The following is a 27,083-nucleotide window of genomic DNA, read 5'->3' as shown; positions in this document are numbered from 1 at the left end:
ACGGGGAATGCACACGCCAGCGTGTCGTTATTCCATTTTTGCTTATTTGCAGCGGCAAGGGGCGGCCATAGCCCTTCTCCAGGAGACCCACATGACGCAGCCTGAGCTCGACCGGCTGCGTGCTCGTTGGAGGGGCCAGCTCTTCGGGACCACGTACTCCGCACATGCCCGCAGCACACTGATCTGGGTGAGGGCGGGCACACCGTTTACATGCACGGAGGTAGTAGCTGACCCGGCAGGGCGATACACATTGGCTTGTGGGAGGCTTAATGGTCAACACATACTACTAGGCTCCTTATACGTCCCGAATGTCGAGCAGCCGTCGTTTTTGGCTCGCTTGTCCACTCTGTCCTTGATACGCGCCTAGATAGGTCCTTTCTGCCCCTCCGCAGCACGCAGGCGGTCTCGAATGCGCGGACCCTTAGCGACTGGTTGTCGCGTTGGGCATTATACGATATGTGGCGCACCCTGCATTCCGACGACCGCATCTACTCATATTATTCGGTGGTACATGACCTTCACGTCCGTCTCGATAGGGTGGTAGGCTCCCACTCTTTGACTCCCCTGTTAGACCAGGCAGAATATTTGGGTCGGACCCACTCTGACCACAACCCTCTTAGGCTGCGTCTCAGGTGGGACCCCAGTCGGCCTCCCATTCCCACGTGGCGACTCCAGCCGGCAGCTCTAGAGGACGCTGAATTTCGTGCCTCCCTAGGCACAGCGATCGAGCAGTTCTTTGAACTGAATGAGGGGACGGCGAGCAGCGAATTAGTAGAGTGGGACGCCCATAAGTCCATTATCAGGGGCCACGGTCTGTGCACGACGTGGAACATTCGTAAGCGGCTTGCACTGTCGCTCGCTAGCCTGGAATCTCGCCTTCTTTCGTGCGAACATCATGGCGAAGGCGGGGGTCGTGACTCAGTCCGACTGGCGCGGCTTCGGGCACGCCATGCGGAGTTGCTGGAGCGCTTGCGTTGCCACAATTATGCGGCTCACTCAGCACGAGTTCACGCCACGTCCGACAGGGCGGGGCAGTTACTGGCCTGGCTACTCAGACAGGAAGCTGCTCACGCCCCGATAGACGCTATTCGCGGGCCCGACGGGTTGCTCGTGTATACACAGTGGGAGATCCATCAGGCAATGACGGAACATTACGCATCCCTATATTGTTCGGTGGGGCGCCGGCAGGCGCAGGACCTGGATCGGTTTCTGGAGGCTGCCTGTCTGCCCATGGTCCCAGAGGAACATCAGGAATTGCTCGAGTGCCCCCTCACCGTGGAGGAGATCGGAGACGCGGTGGCCTCTTTGGCCTCTGGGAGGGCGCCGGACGGGCTCCCAGTGGAGTACTACAAGGCCTATCGGGAGTCACTGGTGCCCAGGCTGCACGCTCTCTAGAACACTGCCCTTGAGGAGCGCACCTTGCCCGCCTCCATGCGAGAGGCCTATTTGGTGTCTCTGCTCAAGCCTGGACGGGACCCCACCAATCTGGGGTCGTATCGCCCCCTTGCCCTGCCTAATGCGGATTACAAAATCTTGGCCTAGGTGCTGGTGGAGCAGCTGACTCCAACGGTGTTGGTAGACGGTGACCAAAACGGTTCTGTGCCCAAGCGTAGCACCTCTCTCAATCTGCGTCGGTTTTTCCGGGTGGCCACTGACTGTGTGCAGCAATGGCCTAGATCTCGAAAAGGCCTTTGATTGCCTGGAGTGGGGGTACCTGGTGGCAAAGCTGTCGCACTACGGGTTGGGCCTCGGGTTTCTCCAGATGGCAGCCCTCCTTTACAAGGACCCCATGGTGAGGGTGAGAACCGGGCCATATATTTCCGACACCATCCCGATTTGCCGTGGCACCAGGCAGGGGTGCCCGCTTTCGCCCCTCCTGTTTGCACTGCCTATGGAGCCCCTTGCCGCCACGCTCCGCAAAGTGCTGACTGATGGAATCCCTCTGGGGGATGCGATGCACCAGGTATCGCTTTACGCAGACGACCTTCTGGTTTCGTGGCACACATCCCGGTCGAACTGGAGCGCATTCTACTAGACTTTGCCGCTATTTCGGGCCTCCGGGTGAATGCTGCCAAGTCCTGCCTCTACGCGTTTCGAGCCGACACTCAGGATCCGAACTACCATCTCGGGGGCGTGCTGGTCCAATGGCAGCCGGACACCTTCCGTTATCTGGGTATCCAGATATATCGGCAGCCGGTGGATCTCGTGGAGGGCAATCTGGGCAGAGCCGTGGCAGCGGTCAGGACTCAGATGCGGTTTTGGGGCACCCACCCCCTCGCGGTCACGGGGCGAGTCGCCTTAGTCAAAATGGTGATTTTACCCCGGCTCCTGTACTACTTTGCTAACTTGCCCACTTATATACCGGCCTCTTTCTTCACAGCCTTTGCACGGTCCCTTCGAGACTTTATATGGGGTACTGCACGCCACAGAGTTGCGCTGCCCAAGCTGTACCTTCCCACTGACCAGGGAGGCCTTGCACTGCCGTGTTTTGAACATTATTACCTAGCTGCGCAACTACAGTGGATAGCCCGGTGGTTAGCGGATAGAGGGCGGGACGACACGGCGACTAAGGCACCCCCCCTCTCCTTAGCTGATCTCATCAAACTATTCCACCCGGCCGTGAAGGTGTCGAGACCTGTGCCCCTCCTTGTGGTGGTGGCCTACAAATGCTACCGCCGTGCCCTCTACCTCACCCGGGCCTGGACCTGCCGATTTAGGGTTCTCCTAGCGGACAGGGGGTGCTTAGTGCCTCGGAACTGGCGGACTGGACCGCGGCAGACATACAAACGCTGGGGGACCTTTACCGGGAAGGTGCCCTCCTCTCGTTTGCCTATCTAGCGGAGGAGACGGGGCTATCACCTGGCCACTTCCTTCGCCACCGGTCTCTGATAGCGACACTAACGAGCCGATGGGGAGATCTTCGTGAGGAACCGGAACAACATCTTACGATACAATACCTCCATGTGATGGGACGAGGGAGGCACCTGGTTCGATGGTTTGCGGCCTCCCTGCGTACGCATGCAGCGATTAGCCTGGTCCCGCTGCGCCGTAAATGGGAGGCGGACCTGGCTCGACCTATGACCGACAGAGTGGGACAGAGCGCTGCAGGGCCCGACGAAAATTCCCCGGAACATGCGTTTCTGCCAAATACAATTTTTAATTCTGCACAGAGCGTACCTCACGCCCGAATCCATCAACAGATACTTACGTCGTGCGGACGCGGGCTTCCCTCGCCGTGCGGAGCTAGATGCCGGACTGATCCATATGTTGTGGAGCTGTCCCGCACTGGGTTCGTACTGGCGGGTGGTGCAAGAGGCACTCCACGCATGCACAGGTCACAATATTCCATTCGAATGGGCCTACCTACCTGTTGCACCTTTTCCACAGAACTCCCTCCACGAAGGTCACCTCTCAGTTTATTGACCTGGGGTTGATGGTGGCGAAGCGGCTGCTCACTAAACGCTGGAAAGCAGCTGACCGACCCCATGCGCGGGCATGGCGGGGTTCTTTCCTGGTGTGGGCCAGGGCGGAGGGCACCTCTCGAGGGAAGAAACACTAGGCCTCAGGAAGTAGCCCATAGCGAATCAGTGGGAGGCACTTTTGCAGGCCATGGTGCGACTAGACGGGGATCATGCAGGGATCTGTCACGAGCGTGGTGTGGGCGCTCCCATAGCACGACCAGACACTAGCCAAGCTAGAAGTGAGGCATACAGTATTGCAGCGAGGACCTAGCAGTCCAGGTGGGGCGCAAAGTAAATATGACAATGTCAATAAAGCAGTTTGTATAAGGGGCATCGGGATGGGGGGGGGGGGGGGGGGGGCGGGATGGACCAGGGGAGAGAGTTAGGTGATGCTGGACCATAAGCCGGATGTTGCTGGGGTTGTTGTTTTGATTGGGTATCTGAAGTTCTACCCCATTATTTCTTGGTTCGCTAACTGTTTATGGAAACGCACCTGGGGAGAGTGGGTGGAGGGGGGGGGGGGTCTCTCATGGCAAGATATTGACAGGGACTTTATGGTTACCGCCACAGTTGAGAGGCCTCTAATGTTGATACGAGACTCGGAGATATACCCACCTCCCATTAATTTAATGTACGCATGCCTGGGTAAATACCAATGACACCACTATTAATGTAAGTTGCTCTGGCTTCAAAGTGCACTGTAAACCTTGTTAAATGCCAATAAACAGATATTCACGATGCCTGAGCGCCATTTCTTTGTCAATAAAATACACAAGTGGTAAATAACATTGACAAGGGACTCAACACATTACATTCAAAGCTCTACTGCTTGCAATTTGGCAGCCGTTTTTTAACATGTTCGTTTTTTAACATTAAACATGTTTTTCTCTTCTATTGCTTTTTGAAATCCTCATTCACAGAATTCAAATAAAACGATGTGCATCTATAAAATTCAGGGCGATCAAACAAAATAGATTTTTATAATTTGCAGGAATTCTGTTCCTTGCATTTTTTCCTATTAATCAATTATGATCGATCGAATTCAAAATCTAATCAAAGTGCACATCTTTTAAAGTGCAAGTGCAAGCAAATTCATTGAAGCTCAATTTCATCATTTCACTCTGGCAAGTGCCTTCTCACATTGGGTGCAAAACTTGGCAATTCAAAGAGCTAGTGCAAATGTGCAAATTAAGCAATTTCCTTACTTTGGAGTCATACCAATAATTTGGGACTTCAAATCAATTCAAGAAAGTGTAAATGTCTAATAAATATAACATATCATGGTCTTCTATTTATAAAAAAAAACCAATTATTTATGCACTTAGTAAAAAGAGGGAACCTAAAAATTATAAAAACAATATTCTTGGCGATTAATGTCATCACACAATCTTGAATTTAAAGTGCTAGTGCTTATGTAAACTAGGTAATCCTATAATATATATGCCTTTTTCCTCCTTCAACCTTCCATACTTCAGTACAAAGTGCAAAGATTATTAAAAAGTGCACGTGCATATTCGCCAATATTTTAACCCAAATGATAAAATATATCTTTCCAGTAGAGTGTTGTATATTCCTCCATAAGTGTAAACATTCACCACAATTCGAAAAAAAAACAAGAATAAAAACATGAAATTAATGGTCTTACATATGTGCAGATTCTCATTTTACACTTCTCTTCATATATCTCAAGACAGGCAAGTATAAAGATCCTCACACACATATATATATGCTAGTGTCTTTATTGTGGCATTCCTTAAAATGTCTAGCAATGGGATACTGTCTGTCTTCATTCGTTATCGCTCGCATGTGTTCTAAAATGCGCAGCTTAACTTGGTTGATGGTGCTACCAATATATACCAATTCACATGGGCATATCAATGCATAAATACATAAATCCGATTTGCAGCTTAGATGTTTAGTAATGACAAATGATTTCAGAAATTTAGATCCCATTGCTTGACATTTTAGGGAATGCCACAATAAAGACACTAGCCTATTAAGATATTGTGCCCTGGATAGAATCCCTATCTCAGAACGTGGAGGGAATAGAATTCAAGATTTTGGTACAGACCATTTTATTGATGTATATATACGATTTATTTTTCTATAGGAGACGGAGCTTTTGCCTGGGGTTGAGAAAGATGCAGCTTTAGCCACTTGTTGAGTTGTTAATGAATGAACTGGAAATACGATTAAAATTGGTGATGATTAGCCCACTTGGGCATAGATAAGGAGAAGATAAGTACTGGTTTTGCTTGTATACCCACTGGGGTTGAATCAATAGGGTGACAATTTACTAGGTTTAAACTGTGATTGACTAATTAAGAAATCAATACGTTATGTAATTAATTTACAACTTGGAATGTTACACTTGTATTTTCACTGGTATCAATTTCTAGTACACAATTTATTGAATACAATTTATTGAATTCTAATGTGATTGTTATAAAATGGAAGCAAAACTCCAGAAATCACTTGCTAAATCCAGTGTCATTATACTATTCTAAGATGGCGGTTATGCTTGCTACACGAACCAGGCAGCAATGTAGTCCTTTCTTTATATTGTTTACACATTTTGTACTATATCATGTGACAAGAGTAAACATCGTATTGACCCGTGACCAAGGAACCTGTTGGTTTCGAAACGTGTCGGGAGTTGTTTGCCATAACTTGATGAAATAAAGCACGCTTAAATAAGCAAATTGGGGCTCGGCGCAATCCTTTGGAAAGATGGATTGAGTGTTTGGATAGATATATATATATATATATATATAAACTTCACAGTCCTGGAATGTCACAGTCTCGACAAATTTCAGGTATGGACCACAACGTGCTTGATTGCTTTTATTGCAAAATAGTCAGCATGAATGAACTAAGGCAAGTGCCCAGCATGACACGTTTCGACACTTTAACCACTGTCTTGATCACATGATCTATATATAGTCCATCGTGGCCCCATTCTTGACAATCTGAGCGCTCTGAGGCGGTGGTGCGATTTGTGGTACGGCAGAGCCAAGATATTTTCTGTGAGCAGGGTGAATAGGAATATGGAAATATGCGTCCTTCAAGTCTAGAGTGGTTAGAAAGTCGCCTTGCTTAAGTAGTGGGAGCATCTGTTGGAGTGTGACCAAGTGGAAGTGATCCGACTGCATGTACAGATTCAGCCGTCTGAGGTCTAGTATAGGGCTGAGAGGATCGTCCTTTTTGGGAATTAAGAAATACATGGAGTATACCCCGGTCCCTTGATATATTAATGGGACAGGCTCTATAGCATTTTTTGTAACAAATAGAACCTCTTGCTGCAAGAGGGTGAGATGTTCCGGTGACATTGCATGTGCTCTTGGAGGAATATTTGGGGGAGTGCTTGTAAGCTCCAGGCAGTAACCAAATTGGATAATTTGTAGCACCCACTTGTCTGAGGTGATTGAATTCCAGACAGGTAGGAATTGGGAGAGACGCCCCCCCGACAGGAGTGGAATGATCGGGGGTAGCGGAGGGAAGTCACCATTTGTTTGCGGGGGAAGTGCGTGTGGAATTAACTCTACCTCTTCCCCTACCGTTGTTTCCTGTAAAACCTCCTCTAGAATAACCTCTGGACGAGGGAGATTGTTTTTTGCCCTTGTAAGAGGAGGCTGCATTCTCAGTGGACACAGTTTTTGAGCGGTGAAAAGAACCTCTACTGGCAGGTAACTGTAAAGCCCCCATGGGCTTTGCAACCTCAGTGTCTTTTTTCATCTTTTCTAGCAAGGTATCAACAGCTGGGCCGTAAAGGTGCTCTTTGTCAAAGGGTTAAGTACAGAGTTTTGCACCTCTGGCTGAAATCCAGAGATTCTGAGCCAAGCGTGTGTTTAATAGTATACTGGTGTTAATTGCATGAGAAGCTATGTCTGCTTTGTCTAGTGTTAATGAGTTTACCTTCCTGAATAAGATCATTAGCCTTAGATTTATATTGGTCAGGCAAGTGTTGCATGAGTTTTTCTAGCTCATCGTTGTGAGCCCTGTCATAACGAGCTAGCAGCGCCTGGGCGTTGGCAATGCGCCAGTTGATTGCTGCCTGTGAAGCTACTCTTTTGCCTGAGGCATCAATAAGCTTGGACTCCTGGTCAGAAGGAGGGGTCTCGCCAGTGGCTTGCGAGTTAGCCCTCTTGCATGCGTTGGAGACTACAAGAGAGTCTAAGGGCAGCTGACCTTTAATATAAATAGGATCGGTATGAACGGATTTGTATTTTTTATCCACTCTAGGTGTGATTATTCATGCTCTTACAGGATCCTTAAAGACCTAGTCTGTGTGTTATAACATGCCTTTCAGCACTGGCAAGGTAAGAGTAGTTCTTTGTGAGGAAGAAAGTGTCTTCTAAAGGCTCTTTATGAAGTTCTACCCCATGATAATGAGCAGTCCGGTTATGGAGCTCGGGATAGCCAATGGTGTCATCAGGTGGGGAAGGTCTGGAGGGATACAAATTAGGGTAATTATCTGTGTTTGGATCTGTGTGGTAATCTTCTCAAACGTCAGTGTCCTGATCCTCATCCCTATCCCATTCATCCTGTGGGTCAGGTGTAATAGGCCTTGGTGGTGAATTTTATGGTGTAATAATCAAGTTAGGATTAGGAGAAGGAGGTGGAATAAGGAGGAGAAGGGTTAGAGCCCACATTCTTCTTCTTAAGAGGGATATGGTAGTCCTCGGGCAAGTCAGCTTTCTGTTTTTTTGGAATGGTTGCCTGAATAGGTCCTGTTATAGGGTTTATAACCAGCTTTTTCTGTTTCGGGTCAAAAGTTGGCTCATTAGATGGAGGCTGTTTGTGGATTGTCTTTCTCTTTCCGTGGAGATTTCGGTGCCGAAGATTTCAGCTCCGAGCCTTTGGGCGTCGATGGTTTCGGCTCGGAGTGTTTGGGCTTGGAGGGTTCCGGCTCCGAGTCTTTGGCCTTGGAAGGATTTTGACCCTGATTCTTTGGCCTTGGAGGGTTTCAGCTCCGAGTCTTTGGAGGATTTTGGCTCAGAGTCTTTGGCCTTGGAAGTATTTTGACCCCGATTCTTTGGCCTTGGAGGGTTTCAGCTCCGAGCCTTTCGGCGTCGAAGGTGGAATCTTTGGTCCCGAAGGTATTTTGACCGATAGATGCTTGGTCATATATTTTGTTGCCGAAGGTGTTGGTTCGACATCAGAGCGGGGCTGGCTTGAGCCCTGGCCAGAAGGCTTCTCTTTTTGTTTCGGAGCTGGGCCGGAGGGCGCAGCCTCAAACGTTTGGTCGGTGCAGACCTGAACCCGAGGGCGAAGGAGGGACCGGAGCCTTTGTCTTATGTGGAATGGGCACAGGGGGATCTGTACTCACGGTACGCTGACCCCCAGTGATGTCTTCCTCTTCTTCCATGTTGGAGCCGGCCTCGGAGATCTGCTCTTCTTCCTCTGGCTCTAGCAGGATGTTGAATACCGGAATCTTCTCCAAAGATGTCCGTAATAGAGTTGCTCTGATGTTGCATTTTGTGGCGCTGAACCCAACGATTCCGAAGGGTCTTTTTAGATCGGAATGATCGACACACGTTGCAGTACTTCTCGTCGTGTTCTGGGGACAAGCAGACGTTGCAAACTTCGTGCAAGTCGGTGCGTGGAAATTTAACACGACACCCTGGACATAGCTTGAATGGAGTCCGTTCCATCGATTGCTAGCGCGGCCTGTCTCGAGTTTTCCGATGGAAAGTTTTTCGAGGTGAGACTATGCGCGTCGAATGAGGAACCGCGATAGATAACAATACCGTCAAGGGTAGTGGATTGCGCGTTAAAGGAGTCCAAAAACGGTACCAAACCAGAGCGCAGCAGTACACATCCGAACCCGATGGCAGAAAAAAAACAATCTAAGGATTGGAGTCGATGCCCATGCGCACTATCACCTACCTCGTGACTACAAGACTTCTTTGAACAAAAACAAAGTGCAAACATCCGGACCCAACACCAGATGGCGATCTATGCTAAAGCTCATATGCTTAGAACACATATGTACAAGTCCTTTCAGAAACCTATTTACAATCGGGGACTTGAATAAAGAGAGTTGGTGAGGCAGCCACAGGAAAGTGGAGAGCAGAGAGATATCCCTTTAGAGCGCCTAGGGCAGAGCCCTACTGGGCAAGGGTAAGAATAAAGAGTAGAATATCAGAAAGCGAAGCAGAAAGAGGGTCAAACTTTTCTGTACAATTTTTTCAAATTTTTTGCCATCAGCAGTCCTATACCGTTTTGGTGGAGAGCTGCCTAGCCGCCAAGATAACTTTGCAAACTTCAGGAGGAAGGACAAAAGCTATGCAATGTCGTTGTTCAATTTCCACACAAGGGGGTGGAGAGTTTACGGATTCGGGTGGAGGACCCTCCCTTGCTGCTGCGACAGAAGATCCTCCCGAAGGGGCAGCCTGAGGGGAGGATCAATGCTCATTTTCAGAAGCTTGAGATACCAAACTCTCCATGCCCAGTTCAGAGTCACAAGAATGCCTTGGGCCTTGTCATTCTGGATTTTCTAGAAGAACTCTGGGCGGAAGTGGTATGGACGGAAAAGTGTCCAGGAGGCCTGGAGCTCCAATCGCGACAAAAAGCATTGCCGAGCGATAGCCACCTTGGAAACTCCAACGTGCAGAACTGCGCACATTGCGCGTTCTCTTCGGAGGTAAACAGATCTAACTAAGGCTTTTCCCACTGCTGAAAGATTTTTCACCACATCCAAGTGGGAACGCCCTTTGTGATCCACTAAGCATCGATGGTAGAGTTTGTCTGCCCTGGTTTTCAGAGAACCTGCCAGGTGTTGAAACACCAAGGTTATACCCTGCTGATCCAGCCATGTCCTGAGACTCAGGGTCTCTTGACAGAGGGTCTACAACCCCCCCCTCTCCTGGCTGCAGTACAACATGGCAGTGGCGTTGTCTTGGAACACTAACACCAACTTCTCCTTGACCGAGGGAAGACATTTTTTCAATGCTAGTCGGATCACTTGGATACCAACAGGTTGATGTAGTGTCCGGATTCTGCCAGAGACCAGAGTCCTCTGATCTCCACCTCTCCCAGATGACCAGCCCAAACAACTATAATCAAGAGAATGTTAAAGTGTAGCAGAGAGGCACCAGACTCAACTGCTATTGCCCACACGGCATTGGCAAAAATGTAACGTGCCCAGAAGTAAGCCTCACAAGTCTCTATGCTGAATCCAAGAAAGAAAGTGACCTTGACTTGATGCTAGCAAAATAGACAGCGATAAACTGGAAAGCCCCTAAAAGCTCCAGTTTCCTCACATGGCACAGAGTAATACTGCGTCAGACAGCGCCCTCCTCTATAGAGGTGCGAAAAGATAAGTGGAAAACAGACAGGGCAATTATTACCTCAATACCCAAAATAGAAGAGGGACATGCCCTCAGACAGCTCAAAAGTGTAATTACGGATATAACCGATTGGATGGCAGGAACCCCACGGATGCCCTGACAGTTTTTATATTTTTTTCTTATTATAGATGCAACACAATAAAGACTTCTGCAAATAGCTATAGGTGACTGAGGTATATGTTGGCTGCCATAATGACTGGTGAAATGCTATGTCTTTCTGTATGGAAAATGCTCTGTCTTTCTGTATGATATAAAACAATAAAAAGATGTCTTAGCCAAAACAGCCATGCATATAGAGCTGGTTTCTGTGGCCTTCAGGCTACTGCAGCAAGATGTTTTTGCTCTGTCACGGACATTGAAAATATAGCAAACTAGACATATTTGTGCTCTACAACACAAACGTACTAACACAAATGACAAACTTTGTAACAATAGCACATCAATCAAATGGAGTCTGGATGCCTGCCTGCAGGCCAAAGATCCCTTGGCTGCAAAGATGAAAATGGCTACATTAATTCATGGTTTACACAACACCTGCTGCACGGGAACCGGCGTGGAGGTTGCCATCTGCTGTACATTCCGCACTGCTGGAGAATACTTGTACTGTGGGACTTGCCGCATGTACGCTGCGTTGACAGACGTGCGAGCACCAACGGTCTGTGTACCTATATTAGCTGACAAACGGAAGTCCATTAAAACATAACTAAAAACCAACAGACACAAAAAACTTGTTCAAATACTGAATAGTCTTAGGGTGGGGATACTGAACATTTGCAAGTAATGGGTTCTCTGGATGTGGTTGGGAGCATATACAAGTAAGTACTAACTTCTAAGGCAGATCTAGAGGTGTGCTGACTGCTACTTGTTTACATATCTACCATTTTTGACAAGTAAATAAACATGGTATCCAGTAACAGACTGAAACATGGACAAATCAATCTACACATTGAGCTCACGAAGAGCAGCATTCAATAAAGATGAAGAATTAAATGGTATGCATTATTTCATGCTGTATCGTGTACATGGAGCCAGTGTATATCACAAGTGAAGCCTGCACCGAGTAACTGTTCCAGTTAGATCATGCTGCATTGAGCATAGCATTGCTTTTTAGTGAAAAATTAAAGATTACCAATGGGCCTGGCCTTGCAGTGACATGACGTACAGCTGAATATCAACAGTGTATCGGTGTATTGCTAGGTTCTCAACTTCCAGCATTTCCATCAGTAGCTCCAAGTACCGGTTTAAGGGGATCGGTGAGGGATGGTGCTACGGCACACTGTAATTTAAAGGGTACCCGGATGACTTGCAGTAGGAGAGTGCTGTACGTTAGCCATTCTGGACTGGGAAGATTTTTCAACTAGTATGTGTGGTAAATGGTATTTAATGCAGCAGAGGGTTTTAGGTCAGTCATTTGTTTCCCTAAGCTCATTTTGGAAGCAACTGGTTTCACCATGAGAACCATGTCTGTATGTTTCGTTCTCACTGGTAGATTTTGAAGATCTCAAAATGTTCCCAGTCTTCTCATTAGCCTTTTACTAACATTCAATGTATTTGCGTAACTTGGATTCAACTGTCTATGTCTGCTCTTTTTAAGAGGGAGAGGAGATGATTTTTAATGTAGTCTGTAAGAACGTTGACTGTCATCAGGTCATGAGCTTTTTGCTTGATGGTTGTCAGTCATTCTAAAATTAGGAGTATGGAAATCTTTTTTTATGAGTATTTTTAAGGTTTTCATGAGTACCTATTGAGATTCTCTATGACTATCTGTTGTGGGGGTTTGTAACACAATGCCTTGATGGTCACTCCAATCTAGAATGACCTGCCCCTCTATGAGGATTATATCTGCCCCTTCTACGATAAGGTAGAGCGTATTTTTTGCGTGCCACAGAAGTTATGAATAGTGGCCATTTTATGTTGTTCAAATATTTCTTTCAGTGTCCCGGCTTGTTGGTTATCTTCTATATCCCTGGTATGGTGAAGGTGTCCAAGTATATGTAGTTGGAGTCGTGTAAACATGAATGAGCTGTTCTGTGGATTTGGCATCGTAACCACCAGTGCAGTAGACTAAGTGGAAGTACCACACTTTTGTGGTTCCATTCCAACGAGATTGAAAGCAGCATGAATGCTGAGAAACGGGGTGACGTTGTAGAAGTGCAGTACCATAAGTCTTTAAGGAGCATAGCTACTTCACCTCCTTTTTTGAGGTATGCCTTTATGGATGATGGTTTACCCATCTTGGATTAAGATGTCTAATGATTGTCATGATGCGGGGAAGGGGAGGGTTTCTGTGATGAAGACAATGTTTAGCCGGTGTGAAGATAGCGGATTAGCAATTTCACAAGTCAGAACTATGGCCATTCTTGCATCGATATGCATACTTTTGAAATTTGGATGCTTGCCTTCCCACTTATTGAGGTCTGTTTGGTGTTCAACTAATCTCCAATTCCCACAGATATTTTTTTGGTTTGATTTGCAGTGGGGAGGATGGGAAAGCCTAGTCCCAAATGTGTTCACACAAAACTTTAAAAAGATTTTTTTTTTTTAAGGATTGTACAAGCTTTGCTGGGAAATGAGAAGATTACAACGGGACCCGTTTACAACCAGAAGAGAAACTACATGAAAGAAACAATACCAATCAAGTGAACTGTGCAGGCCAACATGGTACCCAGTTATGCAGCGGGGGGGACTCATCAGAATTGAATAGGCACTATTGTTCATCAGGACGGATATTCTTTATTCTGGCCTGGTAGTTCTTAATATTTTTTGTGCATTGATAATTTTTGCATCTTGTGTTCATTGCTCGGGCTTTATTGCCTTCTTTTCATTCTTCTCTTTTCTTTGTTTTTGCCAACACCAGGCAGGTCACTGGACTAAGCATATAGCCAAATGCAGAAGTACCAAATAATACCCAATATAACAGTATTAACGGATGTATAACCATGTTCAGGAAGTCTAATAAATTATTGATGAAAAAAAATAGTAGCTGAAAGTAGGTTCACGCAGCATAATGTATGTGGCAGTGTTGTATTGCTGGATCCATTCAATTGGGTAATAGTGAGAACTTTTATTAACAGCATTTAAAAAGTAAATACATGCAGTGCGAAGCACTAAAAAAAAGTACATTCACAAAGCCAATAGGTCTGGTGTTTATGTGCCAAGCTTGCGAACACAAGCACAAAGAACAAAGGGTAAAAATGTTCTTTGCTTACAACAGTACAACAAAATGCCAGTACTATTGGCGCTTGCAATGCTTCTTTAGAACAGTAGCGATAAAAGCTGTGAAAGAAAGGTAAACATGGATCAGAGCAAATGGAGCAAGCATCAATGCATGCCATGTCATTTTAAAGCACATGTATATATTACTGTATGAAGGGTGTATTTTGAAGTAGATGATCAAGGAAAACATACATATCCAACATTCTTTAGTTTTGTATTTCTTACAGTGCAAACATGGGGCTTTGTTAAGCTACTCAGTACATCTTTGAAGTTTTTATAGGAGTCTGACCTGAAATGTAAACAGTCTGTTTGTTCCCAAGCTGTAAGAGAAAAGCAAGAAATAAAAGCAGGGACTTCAAATACTTAAACCTCCCATGTGGCGACGTGCAGGAAGGGGGGTGAGGAGGTTGAAGAAAGTAGAATCTGCATGGCAGAGAAGATGCCAAGTTTTTGAAGTATAAAAATATAAAAGTAGGTCACCCAGTGGCACAAGGAGTCAATGACATGGCAGCAGCAACAGGGAAACACAGAGACGTAAGTGTGAAAGTGAGGGCTGTGGTGTAGTTTTGTGTTGGAGATCAGGACTGCCTGACTCCACGGTGGCTAAAATCTCACAAATTCGAAAATGTGTTGCTGATCTCATAAGACTTTGGGAGGCCATCTTGGGGTTCGTTTGTCCTGAGCTGTAAAAATAAAAAAATAAAAATAAGCCAAAGAGACGATCATCATACTTCAGGTGCGCATTGGAGCCCTTACTAAAGAATAAAAATACCTGAAGCAGAGGAAAACACGATTGCCTTCTGTGTAAAATGCATTAGTGATCAATTGTACATTCTACATGACGGACGTAGGTCTATATGAAGCCAGAAGTGTTCATCCTGCAATACTGTATTCTGAGCATTTTCATACATTACGTTATCAAATGAAGGCACAAGACTGTAAATAGGGCAGCATACAGTCGATAGAAATTGATAACCCTATGCGGTTTCCTTCCTATGAATCTGTTGTATAAAAGACACTGTGGCAACGTGGTTGAACAAAGCTGCTCAAAGCACTGTATGGCTGTATTAGGATTCATGGATACCCAGACTTTCATAGACTTCACTTAAAAACATCACATCCAACCACATTGGCCAATTCCATTGCTTCAAGCCAAGAACTCCAATGGGCAAGGCTAAGGATTTCATAAGCTACACAAAAAGGGAAAACAGGCTTTTAGGTCAGTTTCAGCACCCATTTTAATCCGTTTGGAGAACTCACCCATTCTCTGTGTTTGAGCTGACACAATGGGCACTTGTGTTGATGCCTGTCGCATTGTGCTGATATTAGAAGAAAGGCGCCGTGGTACTTGGGCCCTCATGATAGGAGTGGCAGTATGATACTGGTCTACAAAAGTCAAATATTTTGTTATTCAAAATATACAGAAATAATATAGATTGTCATGAACATTTACTCGTGTATTTTCCTCACCACACCACACATCTGTTTTGTGACCTTAGTGGTACATTTTCCTTAAGGTCCATCTTCCTTCCATTCATATTCACAATGTGAGTCAATTTATTTCTTTACTTACAAAGTAGGACATTTCTCCTTACCATTTTCTTTATCCCAACAGTACACTGAAAGGTCATCCCATTTTTTTACTTACTTATAGAAGTCATGCCTTGCTCCGCCACATCAAAATATAATAAATAGGTCAAAAGGGACACGTCTGCAATTTGGAGAAGGTGTTATGTGGACTTTAATGTGCAGTCTACAGCATTCACCACTTGAAAAAATTGCGGTACACAACATGGGTCTTTTCATGCTTCCTTCTTCACTTCACAATATAGATCATAAATAATGAGTAATACATTTTCTAAACGAAAATGTGACGCAGTATGCAAGAAGCATGCAAAGCATGTCTCGGTCCATGACTGACATGACTGCTTTGTGTTGGCGTTATTTAACTCACTAAGATGGTAAGGTCAGCAAACAAATAATAAATTGTCTGAGTTCTCTTTCGCCTACAAACTTCGCAAAGGCCAAAAAAAAAAAAAAAAAATAGATTTGGCACATGCACCTACTCTATTGCCAAAAGTTCAGGTTTAGAAAGGGAAACTTCAGTGACAAGGTACCCAACTCGTGACCATGGTTATATGCTGTTAAAAATCCCTAGTCACTAAGAGAGAGATTTTGCATGACAACACCTCAAGCAATCTTTTTGTACAAAGGTTAGATGGTGCATATGGCATATATTCCTTGACTCGGAGAAAGGATGCATCCCTCAAATTCAATAAAGGATGGAGCTTTGTCACTTGTGAATCATAAAAACACCACTGTTTGCATGGAGTGAAAAGATCGCAATAACGTACTTTCCATTTCATCTGGCATTTTCTCATGTATAATTAGTGTATTCATATATTACTGGTTTTATTGAATGCATGTCATAACTAAATTATAGCGATCTCATCTACATAATATAAAGTAGGCAGCGGTCACTGGGTTCACTCAGGATGGCATAGCACCTTACAAAACGTACTAGACCAAGCATCTCATGCATACCCAACAGTGCACAGATATGTTTTATAGCAGTTAATCACATTTTCAGGGTGTGCCAGTAGTCCAGGCAAACAGCACTTTGATGGACTTCTTCACACGATGAAAAGGAAGCGCATCAGATCAATTTAATAAAAGGCCGATCCATTTGTACAAACCTTTCCTGCTCTAGAGTTTCTTAAACCATTAAGTATTATCAAATGCCAGTGATGGAGCGGGTAAAACAAAATTTTGTATACCCCCCCATTGAACAAGTTACTTACCTTCGGTAACAATGTATCTGTAAGAAACATTAGTTAGTTAGATTCCTCACCTTAGAATATCCCCAGGCGTCAGGCTGGATCCGGAAAGATTTTTTGTAGCAATACCCCTTGCGCGTCGCTAGGCGTCGTCTGCGGCTCCGCGTCAGTCGTTGGCGTCGTGCGCTGAAATGACGGAGTACTTAGACGCTGCCCTCGCGCGCGGACGTCAGTTCTTGTACATAGCTTTCCGCGCCAGGAACGCAGAGCCATGCAAGAGACCAACACTGGTGCCAAAAAGTCTAGGGCCCTGAACAGGATGACCTTAACCCTAGATGTCGGTTCACAGAGCGGGGAGGATGGGTGGGTCGGTGAGGAATCTAACTAATGTTTATTACAGATACATCGTTACCGAAGATAAGTAACTTGTTCATCTGAAAGAAACACATTAGTTAGATTCCTCACCTTAGAAAAGATACCCCAGCAATACCAACCCCGGTCGAGGGTCTGCGAACCAAGATCACACCAGAAAGTCCTGGAGAACAGAACGGCCAAAGAAGCCATCTCTCTGGACTTGGCTGTCCAGGCAATAGTGCTTGGCGAACGTGTGCGGTGAGGCCCACGTCGCCGCCTGACAGATGTCCTGCAAGGGAACTCCCCGGCCCAGGGCAGTAGTCGCCGCCGTGGCCCGGGTGGAATGGGCTCTCAGCCCAACAGGAGGGTCCTTTTTCGCCAAGGAGTAACAAACTTTTATACAAAAGACGACCCACCGTGAGATGGTCTGTTTGTGTACGGCTCTCCCCTTCTTAGCACCTACGTATCCAACAAAAAGTTGGTCGTCCACCCGGAACTGTCTGGTGCAGTCCAAATCAAAGGACAGCGCACGTTTTGGGTCCAGCCGGTGGAGCCTCTCTTCCTCTTTCGAAGGATGCGGAGGCGGAAAGAAGGTGGGCAAAGTGACCGATTGCCCGATGTGAAAGGGGGTCACCACTTTCGGAAGAAAAGAAGGACGAGTCCGGAGGACAACCTTGTCCGGATGAACAGAAAGAAAGGGGGGCTTAGATGACACAGCCTGGAGCTCACTCACCCGTCTAGCCGAGGTGATAGCAACCAGGAAAGCAGTCTTAAGAGTCAGAAGACAAAGTGGATATTTGTGAAGGGGCTCAAAGGGAGCGCACATCAGAAAGGTCAAGACATGATTCAAATCCCACTGAGGCATTACGAAGGGGACAGGAGGAAACATGTGGGTAATGCCTTTAAGAAAGCAAGAAACTACAGGGGGACTTGAAAAGAGAAGGCTGATCAGGAAGCCGTAAGAAAGCAGAGCTTGCAGAAAGATAACCTTTCAAGGTGCCCAGAGCAGAGCCCTGCTGGGCCAAAGAAAGAAGAAAGAGTAGAACCTCAGAAACAGGGGCGGAAAGGGGATCCACAGCCTTTGCTGTGCACCATGCCACAAATTTGTTCCACCTGCAGGCGTATACCGATTTTGTGGAGGGACGCCTGGCTGCCTGAATCACATCACAGACTTCAGGAGGCAAGTCAAAAGGCATCAACTGTCGCCGCTCAATCTCCACGCATGAAGGTGGAGACTGGACAGGTTTGGGTGGAGGACCGTCCCCTGCTGCTGCGACAGAAGGTCCTCCTGAAGAGGCAGTCGTATCGGAGATCGATTGACATACTGAGTAGCTCGGGATACCAGTACCTTCGTGCCCAATCCGGAGCCATTAAGATGACTTGGGCCCGGTCGCACCTGATCTTCTTCAGCACTCTGGGCAGAAGTGGTATAGGCGGAAAGGCGTACAACAGAACGCAACTCCACTCGCGACGAAAAGCGTCTCCGAGCGAGTCCCGCCTTGAAAATTCCAACGCGCAGAACTGCTGACATTGCGCGTTCTCTTCGGTGGTGAATAGATCTAACCAAGGCTCTCCCCACTGCAGAAAGAGACCTTGCGCCACGTCCGAGTTCAGACGCCATTCGTGATCCACCATGCACCGGCGGCTGAGTTCGTCCGCTCTGGCGTTCAGAGAGCCCGCCAGATGTTGAACCACCAGGATGATGACCTGGTGTTCCAGCCATGTCCAGAGGCGCAGAGCCTCCTGAAAAAGGGTCCACGACCCCACCCCGCCCTGCAATACCACATGGCGGTGGTGTTGTCCGTGAACACCTGCACAACACTTCCCCGGACAGACGGAAGGAAGGCTTTCAGTGCAAGCCGGATCGCTCTCAGCTCCAACAGGTTGATGTGGAGTTGATACTCCGCCGGAGACCAGAGGCCTCTGATCTCCACCTCTCCAATATGGCTCCCCCATCCCAGGAGGGACGCGTCCGTCACTACTATGTGCTCCGGTTGGGGTAGGGAGAGGCATCTGCCCCTGACCCAATCGCGGTCCGTGAGCCACCACTGCAACTGTTTCGCAGTGCCCTCTGAGATCAAGACCTGGTCGGACAGGTTGCCTCGATGCTGGGCCCACTGAAACTTCAGGCCCCACTGCAGAGCCCGCATGCGCCACCTGGCGTAATGCACCAACAGGATGCAGGAGGCCATCAGCCCCAGAAGCCGCAGCACCAACCTGACCGAAACCCAGGATAGAGGCCGAAAGATGGGAATCGGAGCCTGAATATCCCGGACCCGCTGTTCCGGAGGATAAGCCCGAAACTGCGCCGAACCGAGAACCGCTCCGATGAAGAGGAGCTTCTGGGAGGGTCTCAGGTGTGACTTCGGCACGTTGATGGAGAACCCCAGCAAATGCAAGAGGTCGGCCGTAGTCTGAAGGTGGGAGACGACTTGCTGGGGCGAGCCCGCCTTCAACAGCCAGTCGTCGAGATAGGGGAAGACTGGAACCCCCGATCTGCGCAGATGAGCTGCAACCACCGCCATCACTTTCGTGAACACCCGAGGGGCACTGGTGAGGCCGAAGGGAAGCACGGTGAACTGAAAGTGCTCTTGGCCCACCGTGAACCGCAGGTAACGTCGGTGGGCCAGCAGGACGGGGATGTGAAAATAGGCGTCCTGCAAGTCCAACGCTACCATCCAGTCTCCAGGGTCGAGGACAGCCAGAACCTCAGCTAAAGTTAGCATCTTGAACCGTTCCTTCCGGAACTGTCTGGTGCGGTCCAAATCAAAGGACAGCGCACGTTTTGGGTCCAGCCGGTGGAGCCTCTCTTCCTCTTTCGAAGGATGCGGAGGCGGAAAGAAGGTGGGCAAAGTGACCGATTGCCCGATGTGAAAGGGGGTCACCACTTTCGGAAGAAAAGAAGGACGAGTCCGGAGGACAACCTTGTCCGGATGAACAGAAAGAAAGGGGGGCTTAGATGACACAGCCTGGAGCTCACTCACCCGTCTAGCCGAGGTGATAGCAACCAGGAAAGCAGTCTTAAGAGTCAGAAGACAAAGTGGATATTTGTGAAGGGGCTCAAAGGGAGCGCACATCAGAAAGGTCAAGACATGATTCAAATCCCACTGAGGCATTACGAAGGGGACAGGAGGAAACATGTGGGTAATGCCTTTAAGAAAGCAAGAAACTACAGGGGGACTTGAAAAGAGAAGGCTGATCAGGAAGCCGTAAGAAAGCAGAGCTTGCAGAAAGATAACCTTTCAAGGTGCCCAGAGCAGAGCCCTGCTGGGCCAAAGAAAGAAGAAAGAGTAGAACCCCACCCCGCCCTGCAATACCACATGGCGGTGGTGTTGTCCGTGAACACCTGCACAACACTTCCCCGGACAGACGGAAGGAAGGCTTTCAGTGCAAGCCGGATCGCTCTCAGCTCCAACAGGTTGATGTGGAGTTGATACTCCGCCGGAGACCAGAGGCCTCTGATCTCCACCTCTCCAATATGGCTCCCCCATCCCAGGAGGGACGCGTCCGTCACTACTATGTGCTCCGGTTGGGGTAGGGAGAGGCATCTGCCCCTGACCCAATCGCGGTCCGTGAGCCACCACTGCAACTGTTTCGCAGTGCCCTCTGAGATCAAGACCTGGTCGGACAGGTTGCCTCGATGCTGGGCCCACTGAAACTTCAGGCCCCACTGCAGAGCCCGCATGCGCCACCTGGCGTAATGCACCAACAGGATGCAGGAGGCCATCAGCCCCAGAAGCCGCAGCACCAACCTGACCGAAACCCAGGATAGAGGCCGAAAGATGGGAATCGGAGCCTGAATATCCCGGACCCGCTGTTCCGGAGGATAAGCCCGAAACTGCGCCGAACCGAGAACCGCTCCGATGAAGAGGAGCTTCTGGGAGGGTCTCAGGTGTGACTTCGGCACGTTGATGGAGAACCCCAGCAAATGCAAGAGGTCGGCCGTAGTCTGAAGGTGGGAGACGACTTGCTGGGGCGAGCCCGCCTTCAACAGCCAGTCGTCGAGATAGGGGAAGACTGGAACCCCCGATCTGCGCAGATGAGCTGCAACCACCGCCATCACTTTCGTGAACACCCGAGGGGCACTGGTGAGGCCGAAGGGAAGCACGGTGAACTGAAAGTGCTCTTGGCCCACCGTGAACCGCAGGTAACGTCGGTGGGCCAGCAGGCGGAAGACGCTCCTGAGGTCTAAGATAGGGCGTAGGCCCCCTTTGCCTTTCTTGGGAACCAGAAAGTAGTGGGAATAGCAACCACGGCCTACTTCCGGACCAGGAAAGCGCTCGACGGCCTCTTTGGCCAAGAGGGCCGTAACTTCCTCCCGCAGAAGATTCAAGTGATCCTCCGATATACGGTGGCACTGCAGTGGCATGGCTGGAGGGGTCGTCTCGAAGGGGAGGGAGTATCCCCTTCGGACGATTTGCAGCACCCACCTGTCCGAAGTGATGGATCGCCAGTGGAGCAGGTGATGGCGAACTCTGCCGCCCACTGGCGTGGAATGGGCCTGAAAGCTCGGACTAGGAGGGCTTTGAGGCGGATGCTGCCGGGGTGGATGTGGACTGCAAGCACGTTGTCCTCCAGTACCGCCACGGCGGAATCCACGTCCGCGACCGCGTGCAGGTTGGGTCTGCGGCCTGTGGCTAGGCGGACGTGAGGAGGCGCCCCTTCCTTGGCCACGAAAGGCGGAAGTTTGCGGCCGTGGGGCCGAGACCCAAGGACCTGGCCGTAGACCGGGAGTCCTTAAAATGAGCCAGCGCACTATCCGCCTTCTCACCAAAAAGGCGAGTGCCATCAAAGGGCATATCCATGAGGAAACTCTGGACATCCCCCGAAAAAGACGTGGACCGCAGCCTGGCGTGGCGCCTGAGCGCCACCGTGGTGGAAATCGCCCTACCCAGCGTCCGTGGTGTCTAGTCCACACCATATGGCATGTCGTGCTGCATCTCTCCCGTCAGCAAGTGCCTGGGAGAGACGTGTCCGGGCCTCCTCCGGACACAATGGCAGCACGTCCTCCTCCGTATCCCACAGAGAGTGGGAGAAACGGTCCAAGAGGCAAGCGGTGTTCAAAGACCGCAGGCCCAGACTCAGGGAAGAGAACAGCTTCTTTCCGAACTGTTCTAGCCTCTTGGATTCCCGATGCGGACGGGAAGGAGGATTGGGAAGTGGAGGCCTGGATAACCAGACTCTCGGGGGTGGGGTGTTGGGACAGGAAACTGGGGTCGCCCGGAGCAGGGCGGAGGTGCCAGGCCACGTTCCGATCCACAGGAGGAACTGTGGAGGGCTTGGACCAAGCACCCTGCAGAACGTCTATGAGGGTCTCATTGAACTGCAGCAGAGGCTCAGTGGAGCTTGCCGACGGTTGAAGCACCTCTGTGAGGACGTTAGTCCTCACGGCCACAGCAGGCAGCTCGAGCCCCAGGGCTGCGGCCGCCATGCGCAGCACCACTGAAAAAGCTGCACCTTCCTCCGAGGCCACAGTCGGAGGAGAGATGAAACCAGCGTCCAGACCACTGGCATCCCCCAGGCTGCCCAGTCCTGTGAAAGTTGGCCCTGTAGACCCCTCCCACTCGCCCCCGTCATCCGATTCCTGATAAACAGGAGGAATGATCGGAGCCGGGCGGTAGATGAAACGCTCATCCATCGGCGTCGGGTGCGGCGTCAAGCGGTGCCGCACCGGCGCCGGGCCCGGACAGGGGCTAAACCGGGGAACGGCGTCATCTGGAGACAGCGCCGGGGGCGGAACCGGTGTCGGCGGAGGAGGAGTCGTGAGGTCGACTGGCGCCGGCAGAGATCCAGGCCTGGATCCCTCGGGGACCTGCGGCGTCTGGACCGAAGTCGTCGACGGCACCGGGGCCGGAGCCGCCGGCACACGAGGTCGCCCAGTCGAGCCCGCGGGCGCACCGGCAGGCGTCGACGGCGGAGCCAGGCCCCTCATGGCCGAGAGGAAGGCACTGACCTCCGCCGGAGTCGCATCAGTCCCAGGGACCGGCGGGTATGAGGACAGACGCGGCTCCTGCGGCTCCGACAGCCGCAGGGGTTGGACCACCCTGACCCTCGGCCGAGTCGCGCGACTGGTGAGGGGAGTCCAAAGAGCGGTGTCGCCTCTTGGACTTCTTAGATCGCTTTGACTTACCCGAAGACTTCGAGCCCGACGAGCGATGATGGTGACTTCGGCTCCGCGACCGGTCCTTGGACCTCCTCCTGGACCGGGACCGTGAGCGGCACGGAGCAGAGTGCCGAAGCTCGAGAAGCTTACGGGACCGCTCCCGCCTAGCCTTCGAGGTCAAGGCCTGACAATCGGGGCACGACTCCGCGTCGTGGTCGGCCCCCAGGCAGTAAAGGCACCGGCGATGGTGGTCAGTCACCGACATCAGTCGATGACAGGAGTCACAGGCTTTAAACCCGGGCATCCTACCGGCACCAGAGTCGAGTCGACAGAAGACCAAAAAGAGTCAAAAAAGCTTAGTCAAAAATTTACTTGGGGGTAAGCTCTTCCCGGATCGGCGCTGTCTGGCGCGGAAAAAAGAAGAACTGACGTCAGCGCGCGAGGGCAGCGTCTAAGTACTCCGACGACGTCATTCCTGCGCACGACGCCAACGACGGACGCGGAGCCGCAGACGACGCCTAGCGACGCGCAAGGGTTATTGCTACAAAAAAATCTTTCCGATCCAGCCTGACGCCTGGGGATATTCTAAGGTGAGGAATCTAACGTGTTTCTTTCAGATCTGCATGTTTACACTAATTAGAATAATCAATTAATTATAATAAGTATTACTGTGTTTGTTTGCCATCTAATCAATCTTACTAATGTATGAAATACACGTGAGATTTGCATTTTGCATGGCTAAATAAGTTGTGATTAACATAGGTATGCATACGAATACTAGAAAAATAGAATATTGCATGATATATGTTGCTTTTGTGACGTAATTGTAAATTGCACCAGATGACATCATTGGGTGAGTATAAAACGCTTTAAATGTCGCCAATATGCTAGATAATTACACACACAAGGGAATTAGTGAGGGTTAAACATTTTATTCGTTATTTCCATGTTTTAAATACTTTTGTGTTTGTTTTGCTTAAGTTGACCAATTTGGCCTATGACAAAATGGCCGACTCATGAACGCGACGACACAGCTACCATTCCACGAGGTTTCCGACTAAGTGCGCATGCTCCAGGTTCCTGAACAAGTGGCCTCAAGATGACCCACACAGACTGTACCAGAACAAGGTCGTGACTGGACTACTGCCAAGAGCTTTAACAAAACCGGATGCATCATGTCTGACAGTGTGACATCATAGACTATGGGAAACCGAAACAGATGATCTTAACCATCCAATCAAAAGTGCCTAAAACTGACTTTTGCTACATTTAGACATTAATTTCATTATAAAAAGACGGTAGAATAGTGAGTTGTGTCGCTCCTTTTTCGCCGATTTTTCATTTTCCTGACGTTATGCTGACGGAGACACTGCAGGACAGCTGTTTCCCTGAATCTTTGACAGACTAAATTGCTGCCCATTTTCCTGATGAACTGAGGACTCTTAGACTGATGGGCATTGATTGATGAGGACACGTTTATGGTCCAGACCCAATCTTTGGGACTGTAGCGTGCTACATGATGAATTGATTGACTTAAGAGGACAACTAATAGCCAGATTAGGTAACTATGATCTGTGGATGGATTAAAATTCTTACTAAAAATTTGAATTTATTAGATAAAAATATTATTGATTATCAAGCAAATGTGTTGGGTTATTTATTATCATCTGAATATAAATGAAAAGGATTAGAATCACTTTTCCAAATTCAACTAAATTGATCCATCGACTAAGTGGAAGGAATATCTGGAGATTCAGAATCGAGATGTACTGGATTAAGGATATTTAGTGTATGTTTATGTAAATAGAATTTCATTAGATTATAAGATATTCTTTTCACGCCAGCGTTTGGAACATCTATGTCTCCTGTAAGAGAAGAACAAATGTGTGTGTGAGTGTTGGTGTTATGGGCCCCACCAATGAATGTATTGAGTAAAAGCGTTCGTATGGTATCTGGTTTGTGACGAAAGGAGGATAGGAAATTCCACGCTGGAGCACCAGCACCTGGTTCCCTACTCAGCTGCCATAACCTCATAGTTCTTACCTCCCGTAAAGACATCTGGCAACCTCAGGCGTTCATTCAATGCCCATCACAACCAAACCAAATCTATGGCATTTAGCCCACACACTCTGCATTGTAGTGTACAGTAGGACAATTCGTACATTCTACACATTAGACTAAACAGAGGAGACCGGTCATATAGTGGCCTGGCTCATCACTTCTTTCTACACAAGCGACTTAAAAAATGCTCAAACTCAAAGCAATTTAGGCAGAAGATCCCTGGCCCAGCCCTTCCCATATTATATTCCATATACACAAAGGTTTCAACAGCTGTCAAAAAATAAGCACCTCAACCTCAAGGATCCCATTGAACAAAACATTGTGTGTAGACAAGCGCACACATACACAGCACAAACAGAAGCCCCACATTTCAAACAGGACCACCACATTAAGTACAACTCTTCACACATGCCCAATACAGCTCAGGCATCACATTTGGCTCACAACAGAACGGTCAGACTATCTCCAAACATATGAAGTAGGGCAATTTACCAACCTAGAAGATGCATCATCTATGCCCTTGGACCACACCAGAACCATACACCCACAGCTCAATCAATATGCACACGAATAATAGAAACATATCAGAAGAAAACTCGGGACATGGTCTGAAATGGAAACCCAGATCCATCTGGACAGACGTTCTCAGATAGTGCCACAAGTTCATTCTTATGGCAGACCGGAATCCCATTCATTAGGACCTCCAGGGCAAAGATGATTTTGGGGAGGAGGTGCTCGGAGCGGGGTAGAGTGAAGGGGGATCATGAAATATACACATACATTACTCTGAATTAGCACAGCACGCTTTCATTCTCCCATGAGAAGGAACTGTTGACAATTATCCTCATTATGAACTCTCCAAGAACAGGGAGCAGAGATTTAGTTTCTGAATTCGCATGTCGCCATGCTAATAGGGCGGGTGATAGAAGAGAGGCACTTACATTATCTACAAAGCAAGAACAGGCATGAAAGTCAAATACATGATTTTTAATCTGCAAAGGAAATCACAGCCTTTGGTGCAGTCTGTTACTATGGCCTGCACAGAAATCCGTGGAGAGAGGCTCTTTGGGATACCATCATGAATGGGAGATTTTTGGATGTAGCTGGAAAAGGCATCTCTTTCCCAATGCTTTTTAGGTATCGCCTAGGCAGCGCGCATGCACTGCTCTAGGAGGGCCTTTAGCCATCGGTCTTCACTTTTTAAGCCTTGCACTCGTGCTTGTGGCAGCATCCACCTTGCAGCAGCGGCGCACCACAAGCACGAGTGCAGTGCTTGAAAAGTGAAGACTGCTCTCCCAAGCGCGCGCGCGCACCACTAGCGGGCTCACCTCCTCCTCCCCCTCTCTCTCACAAGCGAGGTTTTGAATTAGCATGGTCGCTTTCACCACGCTAATTCGAAACAGATGTTAATTAGCTTGTTTGCCGCGCTCGTGGTGCCGGGAGCGGTGTGTGACCAGCGCTTGTTTTACCAGCCACCGCTCTCCCTTGCCTTTGATCTTCCTCTTGTTATTCCTTCCATTCTCTTCTTTCTTCCCTGTCGATCTTTCCCCTCTATTCCTTCTACCCTCCAATCTTGCTTCGACCGCTTCCTTAGTTTTCGCTCGCTTTCATGCTTTATTTCCATAGTGTTTATTCTGTCACTCCTTTTCTGTTCTTCTAAAACCCTTCCTCCTTGTATCCCTCTCTTCTCTCGTCGCCCCTCCTCCTTTCTTCTCATCTTTTCTTTCTCCTCTCCTTTATTCCCTAGTCTTCCCCTCTC

At 48.5% G+C, this 27,083-nt stretch overlaps 1 protein-coding gene across 3 annotated transcripts in view; it reads right to left on the bottom strand.

Moving 5' to 3' along the window:
* Window positions 1-27,083, bottom strand: part of LOC146812352 (embryonic polyadenylate-binding protein-like) — an 818,377-nt gene that overhangs the window by 65,127 nt on the left and 726,167 nt on the right. For all 3 annotated transcript variants that reach the window (XM_085619346.1, XM_085619345.1, XM_085619347.1), the window contains 2 exons: window positions 15,290-15,415; window positions 11,348-11,487 (listed from right to left, as the gene is read on the bottom strand). In XM_085619346.1, coding sequence (XP_085475472.1) covers window positions 11,348-11,487; window positions 15,290-15,415 — 266 coding nt within the window. The remainder of the gene's footprint in view (window positions 1-11,347; window positions 11,488-15,289; window positions 15,416-27,083) is intronic.

This window comes from Triturus cristatus, chromosome 7, assembly GCF_964204655.1.
Source record: "Triturus cristatus chromosome 7, aTriCri1.1, whole genome shotgun sequence".
NCBI lineage: Eukaryota > Metazoa > Chordata > Amphibia > Caudata > Salamandridae > Triturus > Triturus cristatus.
The sequence above is the reverse complement of the archived record's forward strand: the minus strand, read 5'-3'. Positions and strand labels throughout refer to the sequence as shown.